The sequence below is a fragment of the Carlito syrichta genome, unplaced genomic scaffold (assembly GCF_000164805.1).
Source record: "Carlito syrichta isolate Samal-C Ts95f unplaced genomic scaffold, Tarsius_syrichta-2.0.1 Scaffold288648, whole genome shotgun sequence".
NCBI lineage: Eukaryota > Metazoa > Chordata > Mammalia > Primates > Tarsiidae > Carlito > Carlito syrichta.
The window spans coordinates 21,087-31,850 of record NW_007232744.1 but is presented as its reverse complement, the minus strand read 5'-3'; the positions used below and the strand labels follow the sequence as shown (position 1 = coordinate 31,850).

General features: G+C 36.5%; 1 protein-coding gene across 1 annotated transcript; it reads right to left on the bottom strand.

Moving 5' to 3' along the window:
• Nucleotides 1-1,717: 1,717 nt before the first annotated feature.
• Nucleotides 1,718-2,246, bottom strand: GAPT (GRB2 binding adaptor protein, transmembrane). The gene has a single exon (XM_008053808.1). The coding sequence runs from the start codon at nt 2,244-2,246 to the stop codon at nt 1,767-1,769; it is 480 nt and encodes a 159-aa protein (XP_008051999.1). The 3' UTR covers nt 1,718-1,766.
• Nucleotides 2,247-10,764: the final 8,518 nt, after the last annotated feature.

Here is a 10,764-nt window from a genome sequence, read left to right as displayed (position 1 = left end):
TGCCATGGCTCTAAAACACAGAAAGCATTTTTTTAAGCACCTACTACCATTTTTATGTGTATAATTCAGGGTACACTGGGGAAATAGAAACTATACCCATGTGTTTTAACAAAGGGAATTTAATGTAGAGAATCAGCAAAACAGGTATTGACAGATTGAAAAACTAAAAAGGAAACACAAGTACAGCAGAGATAGTAGCTACGGCATTCTTGGTTGGGAGTTATCAGACCTCAGAGAAAGAGCCCTGCAGGCCTGTGACCCAGGACTCTGAGGGTGCCTCTTGTCTCTTGCTGTTACCTCAGAAGCTTGGAAGAGGGCTTGGCTCTCAGAATCTAACAGAGGATGCTAACAGGCTGATCCTGTCATTTCTGACAGGATGCAATGAAGCTGGTTCTGGGAGTGATGGCAGCAACTAGAAAACTGCAGACAATGAGGGATGCTGGAGAAAATCAAGTGGCAATAGTACTTTCTGGGGGATAACAAAGAGGAATAAGACAGAACAAGTCCATTTTGTTTTCTATTACTTTTTTATATTCCTTCATACCCCCCATTGGCAGAGCTTAGAATGATTCCACCTGGTAAAATAAATTTTACAATCCCAGGTTGAATAATTCAGAGCAGCAAATAAAAGGATGAATTTAGAGATGAGATATCATAGCTTCATAATGACCATAATATTTATTTGTTTATTATCTTTTCTTTCCTACTAGACCATATGTGTTTAGGGCTTATTTCTCTCTTTTTGCTATTATAACCATCCCCCATCCCCACCCCCATGTGCACAGCACAATGACAAGTAAATAGAAGGTACTCAACAAATATTCCTTGGTTGGATGAATAATAGATGCATTTATTAGATTCTTTTAAAAACTACTTAGCAAAATGTACAATTCCATTCCTGTCCATTGAACAAGTGTTTAGTGCCTCATGTGAGCTTCTAGGCATTTAGGTTAACAACGTGAACATTAGGCAGTTTCTTTTTATTTAGATGGGAATTTAAAATGATCTCATATGCATTTAGGTCATAAAATGCCATGACAAACATTTATATATTTAAATGCCCTAAGAATTGAAGAGGCAGCAAAATCTACAGGATATCCAAAAAGAAAAAGGTAAATGATTCAGAAGACTTGCGGGAAAACTTATGATCTCAGGCTTGAGAGAGAAGGCAGACAAGCAAAGCTGTGGAGGAGAGATTAGTGTGGCAGGATTTGAGATGATTCTTCTGAAAGCAGAGAAATGAAAGGTTAATAGAAGTTGCGGAGAAGTACATTGAAACCAATTGAGGAAAATCATGAATTCTGGAGTTAGAACTCTGAGTATTATATCTTTTGCAAAGAGGGAACATTATAAGGAATTAAGCAAAAAAAGTGATGTGGCCACTGGGAATATTTCCTGAAGATAAGTCTGACAGTATCATGGAGAATTGATTGAGTGGGTAGAAACAGGAAAACCAGTTACAAGCCTACAATAATAACGCTGAGTCGGAAAAAGATAGTGAAGGTAGAATATAGGATAAAGACAATAAGTAACATTTAGAAAGAATCATTGATATCACATAATACAGATTGAATTTAGGGCAAGGAGGGTGAAGAGGATATCTAGAATGAATCCTCAATGCTCTACACATGGAGAGGATTCAGAAGGGTGGGGATGGAGGAGAAACCACGTGATTTCATCAGAACTTGATTACCAATGGCATCAGTACAATAAAAGTCACAGCGAATATTTATCCTACAATAACAAAACTCGGTTATTTTGAAAAGCTAATATGAATCTGGAAGAATGTATATGTCTTCTTCTTGAGGAGCTTCAGAAGTACGGGGCTTCTGGAAGTCATAATAGGGAGAGGATGTTTCATTTCCATAAATGTGCTCCTCGAATGCACAGGACCGTGTGTTTTCATAGAGTTCCTGATCAGTTTCTTCTTTATCTTTGGGAGGGGCTACTTCCACATTTTCATAGTTGTCGTGTGTGTCAGTTCCCCCGATGGCAGATCTGTGATCTTGGGTTTCAACTGAGATTTTATGCCTGCAGCCAATAATGTGGGGATTCAAGGAAAATGTTTTATGGTAGTCTTTTTTCCTGCTGCTTCTCCTCTGCAAAAAACTCGGTAAGGTAAATCGTGTGTTTTCATGGTGTTTCCAGCGCCAAACACATCCAATTCCACAAGCCACCAAGAGCAAAAGAAGTGAAATTCCTACAGAAATGGCCACTGAAGTATTATTTCCCCAGCTTTTCAACATTTCTGCATAAACAATGCTGTTAAGTGGTTTGGTGTTACCCTTAATGAATTGACAGGTACAGACCGATGTAATTCCTTATAGCTCAAAAATGAGTTTGGAAGGTTTTTGGGGCAGTTCTTTTTCAGATCTGAAAGAACATGATCTGGTAAAGTCCTGATGAAATTAGAGGAGAGATTGTATAAACTGATTTTTGGAAGGTAGCTCGCTTTGTATGTGATGCTGTTCACATTACAGCCATTAATGTATAATTGTACCGTGTTGGTAGGGATTTTATTCCATTCCACATTCTTTTCTGTCAATGAATCACAAAATGAAGCAGAAATGAGTGGAAGATAATAGCAGAGTAGAAAACTCAAGACGAGGAAGGTTGAATGATCTTCCATCCAGAAACCTGCTATAAATTAAAAATATATTAGTAGCATGGTATTAAAAACTCTGCTAATTGCCACTAATACATTAAACACCAGCAATGAGTTCCTGCTTTCAATATAGAATGCACTAGTAGTTGTAATGATGGAAAAAAATTAGAAGAGTCTGTTCCTGCCAAGCCCAGCCCGGGTGGTTTTATCCCTTAGATCTCAACATGATTTTTGACAATAAGAATACCAATTTTCAAGTGAAAATTAGGTTCTTAAAGCAATAGGACAAATGGGATAATACTACACATGCGTAATCAACTCCATTGCCTATCACCTCCTCTGTGAAGCCTTGCCCATCCTTTTTCTGAGTGGCAGGGACCATGTATTTTCCTAATTACACCTTCCTTTGTAGTCACATATGGAGTCCATTCTCTCTGATATCATGAGAATCTAAATGACACAAAATGGTGTGTCTTCCTGCCTGGTTAAATGGTGGGCAGGGGTCAGATTGTTTCATCTTTATATTACTAGATAATAGCATAACACCTAGCATAGAAAAGGCATTTAACCAATATTTACCGATTGAAATATTAAATTTAAAAATGACTCCAAATTTTAGTATCTAATTGTTTACGATGATAGTTTAAAACTCAGGATAGGCCCGGCTCAGTGGCTCAGCCTGTAATCCCAGCATTTTGGGAGGCCAAGGCGTGTGGATTGCCTGAGCCTGCAGGTTCGAGACCTGCCTGGGCAACTTGGCGAGACTGCATCTCTACAATAAATCAAGAATTAGCCGGCTGTGGTAGCGCGCGCCTGTAGTTCCGGCTACAGGGAAGGCTGAGGGGGGAAGGATCGCCGGAGCCCAGTAGGGCGAGGCTGCGGTGGCCGGGAGCGGCCACTGCACTCCAGTCTGGGTGACAGAGTGAAACTCCAGCTCAAAACAACAACAACAACAACAACAACAACAAAAACCTCAGGCTATGCCTTTAAACTTGTATAGTTTATACTTAAAATATGAAAGGAGATATTTAAAGTAAAAAAAAAAAAAAGGAAAGCCTTCCTATCACAGATCTTCTTACAACTTTCAGAAGATAAATTTCATTCGAGATAGTTTTAGATTGTTTTCAATTGGTCTTTTAAAATGGCGAGAAAAGGGGATTGTTCAACTAGGTTGATTGTTCAACTAGGCTGAATGTTCTATTACTATATTATTTTATCCACAAAACATTAATACTGTATATTTTCAGCCTAGACAAAAATGATTACATCCAATAGTGTTAATAGTGCTTGTAAGATCATTATCATCATTTGTTGAATGTCATCATCAATAGTACTTAGCTAAGAGCTTATTTTGTGTCAACTTCTAAATACTGTGATATGAATTATCTCATTTAATCCTGTTTCTGCCATACTTAGTACTATTGTTATCGTTTTATAGATAAGAAGAGAGGATTTAAAAGGTTAAGTAACTTCTTTCATAACTAAGATGTGACTGAATGAGGATTCAAGTAAAATTTCCCTCAAAATATTATTTACCCAAAGGGTATCCAGGGCTTTGTAAAGGGCTATCAAGTGCATTCACCACTAAATTTGTATAGCTTGATTGGGTCGGAGGTTCTTGAGGGCTAGAACTATATATTATCATTTTTGTACTGCCAACACCAGCATGAGACACTGGATAACTAACTTATTGAATATTTGCTAATAAACAGAGTAAATTGCTTATTGGATAATAATAGTAATCATTAAAAAAATGAAAGTCCACATAAGTGGTGCCAGCTCTCAGTGAGTATTCATGTACAATAGTGAAATTTCATGTATTTTGTCAAGGTTAGAATATATCAGTGTGCAAATTTTCAATTTGACATTTCATATAACCAACCTGAATATGACATACAGTTAATTTATAAAATTTATTTTATCAACATATACAGACTCCCCAGATAGATTCTTTTTAATCTTCTTGGAACTTTTGGGAGTAATACTGGGGTCGAGAACTTTATAGTATACCACGTAAGATTTATGAGCTACAGTCTGTAAGGTCCATCTTTAATGAGGCCAGACATGATGCTTGTGATAAAGGGCAATGTTTTGGGAAGTTACTTTAACCATAGGATCACATTTTCTTTCTGAAATAGAAGAGATCACTCATCCATGAGATATCTTATGGTATAAATGGTTATTTATTTAAGTAATTATTTGCAAAATATTTGAAATACACTTACAAAATGCTTTCAAATTAACTGATTGAAATTAAACAGCTTTGTTAAAGCTGCTAGACCTGCAAGAGAAGTAAAGGTAAGGGTTCGGTTAGGCTATTGTTTCCTCTGCAACTGATGATAAGGTAACAAACTGCCTAATTTGTTAGGTTCTAAGAGGAGAATTTATTTTTACCATCCATGTTGTTCAATGTAGAGTAGACATTCTGGTACAACCTAAGTAGTAAAATTATTTGTCTAAGAGGTATTATTCCCTGAGATAAAGACAAAAAGGCTTTTTACATTAAAAGAAACGCAACCTTTCCCTTTCTTCAAAATAATGTTGTAGAAAAAACCCTGCAAGACATAAACAAAGACCTGCTATAATGAAAAACATATTTTAAGCAAGAACCTTTGAAATATAGCTTAACACCTAAATAAGTTTCACTTTGCTCAGTTTTAAAAAAGACTGTTTTAATTTTGGAAAGCCATTCTGACAGGTTACCTAATAATTAACCATTTTTCTTAAAGTCACAAATTGTTGATAAACTTCTGGAATGTTCAAGTCAGATAATGTCTTTCTGTTTGGAAACAAAATAAGCAACAAAGCATAATCATATGCTTGTGAGCATGATACTTATAAAGAAACATGGACATCACTTTCAGTTTGTGCATTGGCTTTCCTTCTATGGCTACATAAGGCAATTTTTCTAAAAACCACGTTTGATAAAATAAAGGAAATTGAATAATTAAAACAAACTTGTTTCTTATGGTTTTTCATTACCCAGACACCTTAAATTAGGTTCTTACTTACCTCAAGATTGGTGTGCCCAGCTCTTTCTTTTGTCCCTTTGCTTGTGTTTTAAATATGCTTTGGTTGAGAATTTGTTCCTGTTTTTTGACTATGGTCAGTTACTTCCTTCTTACTTTCTTCTTTCAGATTATTTCATACTTGCAAAGTTTCCTGGCTCTAGAGGAAGTTCTTATCAGATGTACCAGAATTAAGATAAATGGCATGAATTTTGAATAAGGAAGTTTGACCCTTCAGCTTTATCAAGCAATATTTTTTCAACTATAGAAAATAATAACAAAGTCAAGATGTTTTTATATGAGCAATATTTGAAGTCCTCACTTTAAAATTGATGAGTTATTTCACTTGTACTTCACCTTTTTTAGGAAAAAATATTTTAATGTTGTATCACATAGGTCTTGGTTTTTATTTGTTTGCTTGTACGATTACTAGAACAGTCCTCACTTCAAATGCTATGTATCAGTGAACTAAGGTACATCCAAACCTATCAAACCAGTGTTCTAATTTTGGTTCTTAAAATGTTAATGTTATTTTAAAAATATTAAATAGGAGTTTTCTAAAGTATATTCTGAGGTTCACTATTTCTGGGATATGCTAGTAGGTTTTCCATCAAGTGAATTTGGAAAATACTGCTTACTTGGAGATTCATAGCCATACCAGTGTATTAAAAAACCTCAGCAGATCCACAGCAACCAAACAAAATAAAGTCAAATAAGAAGGCAAAGCTGTTGAATTTTGCTTAATAATAGTAGTCAGCATGTTCTTAGCACTTATTAAGTGTTCCAAACCTTTTGTGCAATACTCAGTAAATACTGACAACAACTCTATGAGGGAGAAAGACTGTTATTAGTCCTATTTGACAGAGGAGGAAACAGAAACACAGAGAAGTAAAATAATCACTCGCCCGACAGGGTCTGCACCTACGTGCTAAGCCACTATACATGCTGCCTAAGTGGAGGATAATGTGCTTCCCATATAGAACCACATAGACCTTATTAACAGCATCTCTCAGAGTTTAGCTCTTTGAAATAAAAAGCGGGAGATGATGAATTAGACAGATTATAGATGAACTAGACAGATGAGATGAAAAAGTAATGACTGTTTTGCTTTTTAAATTATACTTTTTCAACCACAGAGGATTAACTTTGTATTAGGTGGTTTAAAAAGGGGAGGATTTAGTTACTTTAATACATGTTGGACATTGGAAGAATAGGATATATTGTCAATACCTGTGGAGCATTGACATTGTGCCAGGCACCGTGTTAAGTGTCAGGGATGCAATAGTGAATCAGTTCCCTGTAGCACTCAAAGCCTACCAGAGAGGCAGCAAGGAAAAGAGGCATACTGCTTAGGGATACTTAGCCATACTATCAGGGAAGGTGAGACCTGAATTAAGCCTATAGAATGAGAAGAATCAAGGCAGAATAAGAGTACTCTAGACAAAGATCTTACAGTGAAGGGGTTGTGAAGTTATGAAACTGTGAACCTGATGTGCTCTGCAGTCTTGCCAGTGCTATTTAACTGCAATATTAGCCACCCCTCCAGATATTATACACACACGCCTGCACATACATGCACCAGCAAGAAAAGCAATTAATGCAATATTTGTGTAAATTGTGATCTACTCTAGAATTAAGGGCAGCTGGATGTTCATCCAGATTTTTCGCATCGAGTTTTTTTGAGTTGGAGCCTCACTCTGTCGCCCAGACTGGAGTGCAGTGGCCGCTCCCGGCCACCGCAGCCTCGACCTGCTGGGCTCCGGCGATCCTTCCGCCTCAGCCTTCCGAGTAGCCGGAATTACAGGCATGCGCTACCATGCCCGGCTGATTTTTTGATCAGGCAATCCACTCACCTCAGCCTCCCAAAGGCACAAGATGACAGGCTGAGCCACCGAACCTGGCTTTTTTTTTTTTTTTTTTTAAGGATAAATAAAGTGGAGGGATACTGCCTGGTACTTTCCTCAAATACAATTTTTCAAGGTAAAAGATGTAGTCATTCTCTGAGTTTATAGAAGAAGTGCTGGATACATTTAAAATAGAATTATTGTGTAATGATCATTTGTATGGATTTAGGTATTATGCCTAGAATTCTATGTTTTTCTATTTCTCAACTTTTGGCCTAGCAAGGTACATTTTTATTGTCTTCTTGCAGTTCCTTATTATTCCACAATTATGTCTGGGTTGCCTTTAACTGCTTTTTTCCCTATAGTTATGTAATTTGGATAGTAAAAGGCTTAGGGGGTAGTTAGTTTATTGTCCTACAGTGTAATTTAGACTGGATAGTTTATCCAAGTAAAACTTCTTCATTTATTAATTGATGAGAGAAACCACTTTACTTATTGTAATTTAAAATCCTAGCAATTTATTTTGTGTCAGCTAGTATTTATTTTAACCATGTTCTTTTTCAGATATTTGAACTAAGTAGTATTAGTGATGGGAGACATAGACAAATCTTTGTGTATGTGGGTTTTATTTGAAAAATTATCATCTTCTTTGACAAGCTGGTCTACTAGTTTGAGTGAAGAAATTCTCTGCTAAATTTTAGGTAGATATCAAGCTACTTGCATTCTAACTTTATTTGGAGCTTCCTGAGCCTGGAGGTCGGAGAGGCTGGTGTGAAGGAAGATGGGCGTTATTATTGAATCTTGAGCATCAGCCAGTCAAAGCACAGGGATTCTGCTTTATGAGATCATAAATATGTTCTCTCCTTGGCATACTTTGACCAACTCAAAGGATCTGTTCCCCCCCAAAATCACATACAACCTAAAAACGCATAGGTGTAAAGAAATTTTAATTAAAAAAAGTTTTTGGCATCTTGGTCAAGTAATACAACTTCTCTGACTTGCTTTCTCCATCCATAAGCTAGCAGTGATGGGGTTGTCTCTGAGGTTTCTTCAAATTCCACTAAGTGCAAATGATCAACATAAAAATAGTCATTATCACCTTCAGAAGAGAATGTTTTAAATTGATTGTCATGTTTAGTACATACTTCCTTTTAGTCCAATTCCTTTTTTTCATCATAAGTCTTTCCTAACTGTTATACAGATCAGATAACACGGTGGGAGGCTTGCTTCAACTTCAGTTAACACCCTTACCTCTTCTTCCTTGGTTCTTGCCTCTTTTATTCCTTCAGATAAAAATAAGTGGACATTGAAAAAAATTGAGTAACCATTGAATATGAAAAAGTTTGGAAACATTTGAAACATAAACCTGAAAATAGCACATAGTATTCCTATAGCAAATACACCATTCATCTCTGACTGTGGATACAATTTTGCAAGTAATATAACCTGCAAACTATTACAACAGTTTTTTTTGTTCATTCAGGAGAAGAGGACCATAAACTAGAATGAATAATAGACACCAAATCAATCATTGTTTGATTCTACCAACTTCTTCAGTATATGTTGAAAGGCATAGTATAGCATATGATAAAGCTGTTTATTAGTTTGTTACAATTTAAGTCTGTCTCTTTGTTGTGCTCAGAGTCTATCTCTATCTTTGACATTAACTAATTTGGTCCAGTCATTCAATCACAAAAGCACCTCAATTTCCTTATCTGTGAAATAGATTTTAATGGGTCAATGATTCTTATGAGTAGTTGCTCATAAATATCTCCTGGGGAGCTTTTTAAAAATATTGGTGTATAGGTTCCAGGCCACAATAGTTAAAGTAAAATGTAACTTGATCATTAGTGTATTTTTAAAGTTCCCCAGGTATTTAAAAGTCTTCAGCAAGCCAATGTTCAGCACTCAGGGCTTTTTTTGAACTAAGATTCTATGACTCTTTGCTTTATTATCTCCAGCAAACTCTTCACTTTGGTTTTCTTCACTATGAAAAAGGAAGTTGAAAGCCAGTGTTGCAAGAGAAAACAAATAACTTGCAAAGTGCTGCAAGTTCATCAGAGGAACATGTACTACAAAAAAACCTCTAGGAAAACAAAATAGCCTAATCATTCCCATCACTGAGCACTTAAACATATGTCAGGCAGACATTTCTCTAATCCCTTTATGAGGTTTTTCTTTTTTAATCTCCACAATAAGCATTGAGATGAGTGTTATTCACTAGTTTGAAGATGAGGAAACGGAGGCATAGACAGGATAATTACCAACCCAAGAATGGACAACTTATGTCAGGACTTGAATTCAAATTTAGACCACACAACATGAGTCTAGAGCCTGTGCTTTGATTCTCTGCAGTACTATGATCTGTCCTCTTACTTTTAAATTATACAATTATCCAAATTCCTGTGATGAAGTACCAGATTAACACCTGCTTTATTCCAAAGAGTATACAATCGAATCCCTTCCTATTTCAGAATATTTGATCTGAGATAAAGATAGTGGAAAATTAAAGACTGTGGAAAGTTGGTAGTTTGATGGACTATAGCAGAGCTCTCACCTGGGTTTTAAGAAAGTATGAAGGGTTTCAGTAAGTTATTGAAGAAACATAAAATTGGGAAGGTGATATGTAAGTTCATGAAACTCATGATTAAGAATCTTTCTCCTATACAGTTCACAGTTGGGATGACATGGCCAAAACAGGGCCTAAATGTGATGACCTTTGTTACTATTATGGAGAGTGATGGAAATGACCTCACGTTTACCTCTGACTGGACTTAGTGAGCTGCCCCCAAAGGATGCCCACTTCTGTGCATATGCACAGACACATCCATACTCCAGACCATACCATCTCTTGTCCAAACAACTGTAATAGCCTCTTCCTGGTCTTTCTTCCTATCCTGGCTATCCCACAATACATCCTTAAGCTGACAGACTGGTATTTCTCAAATTATACATCAGACCACATCACACCCTGCTTACAACCCTTTAGTGGCTCCTCATAATCTTGGAATTAAGCCCAACCCCTACAACAGGTTGTAAGGCTGTCTGTGACCTGGCCCTCGCATCTTTTTTTTTTTTAATCAATATTTTTTATTATGCTGTTGTGGGGTACAGTTAAGGGTTAGGTATACAATTATGTTTCATTCAGGCACCCTGTTGATAAGCAATGTTTCCCCGTCCCCAGACAGATATTTGCTACTGTTAATCCCATCTCCCTCCCCCGCCCATAGTTTCCCAGTACCATCAATCATTTTCTTATAGTATTACATTGGATGTGCAAGGTCCATTATATGAGTGAGAACATGTG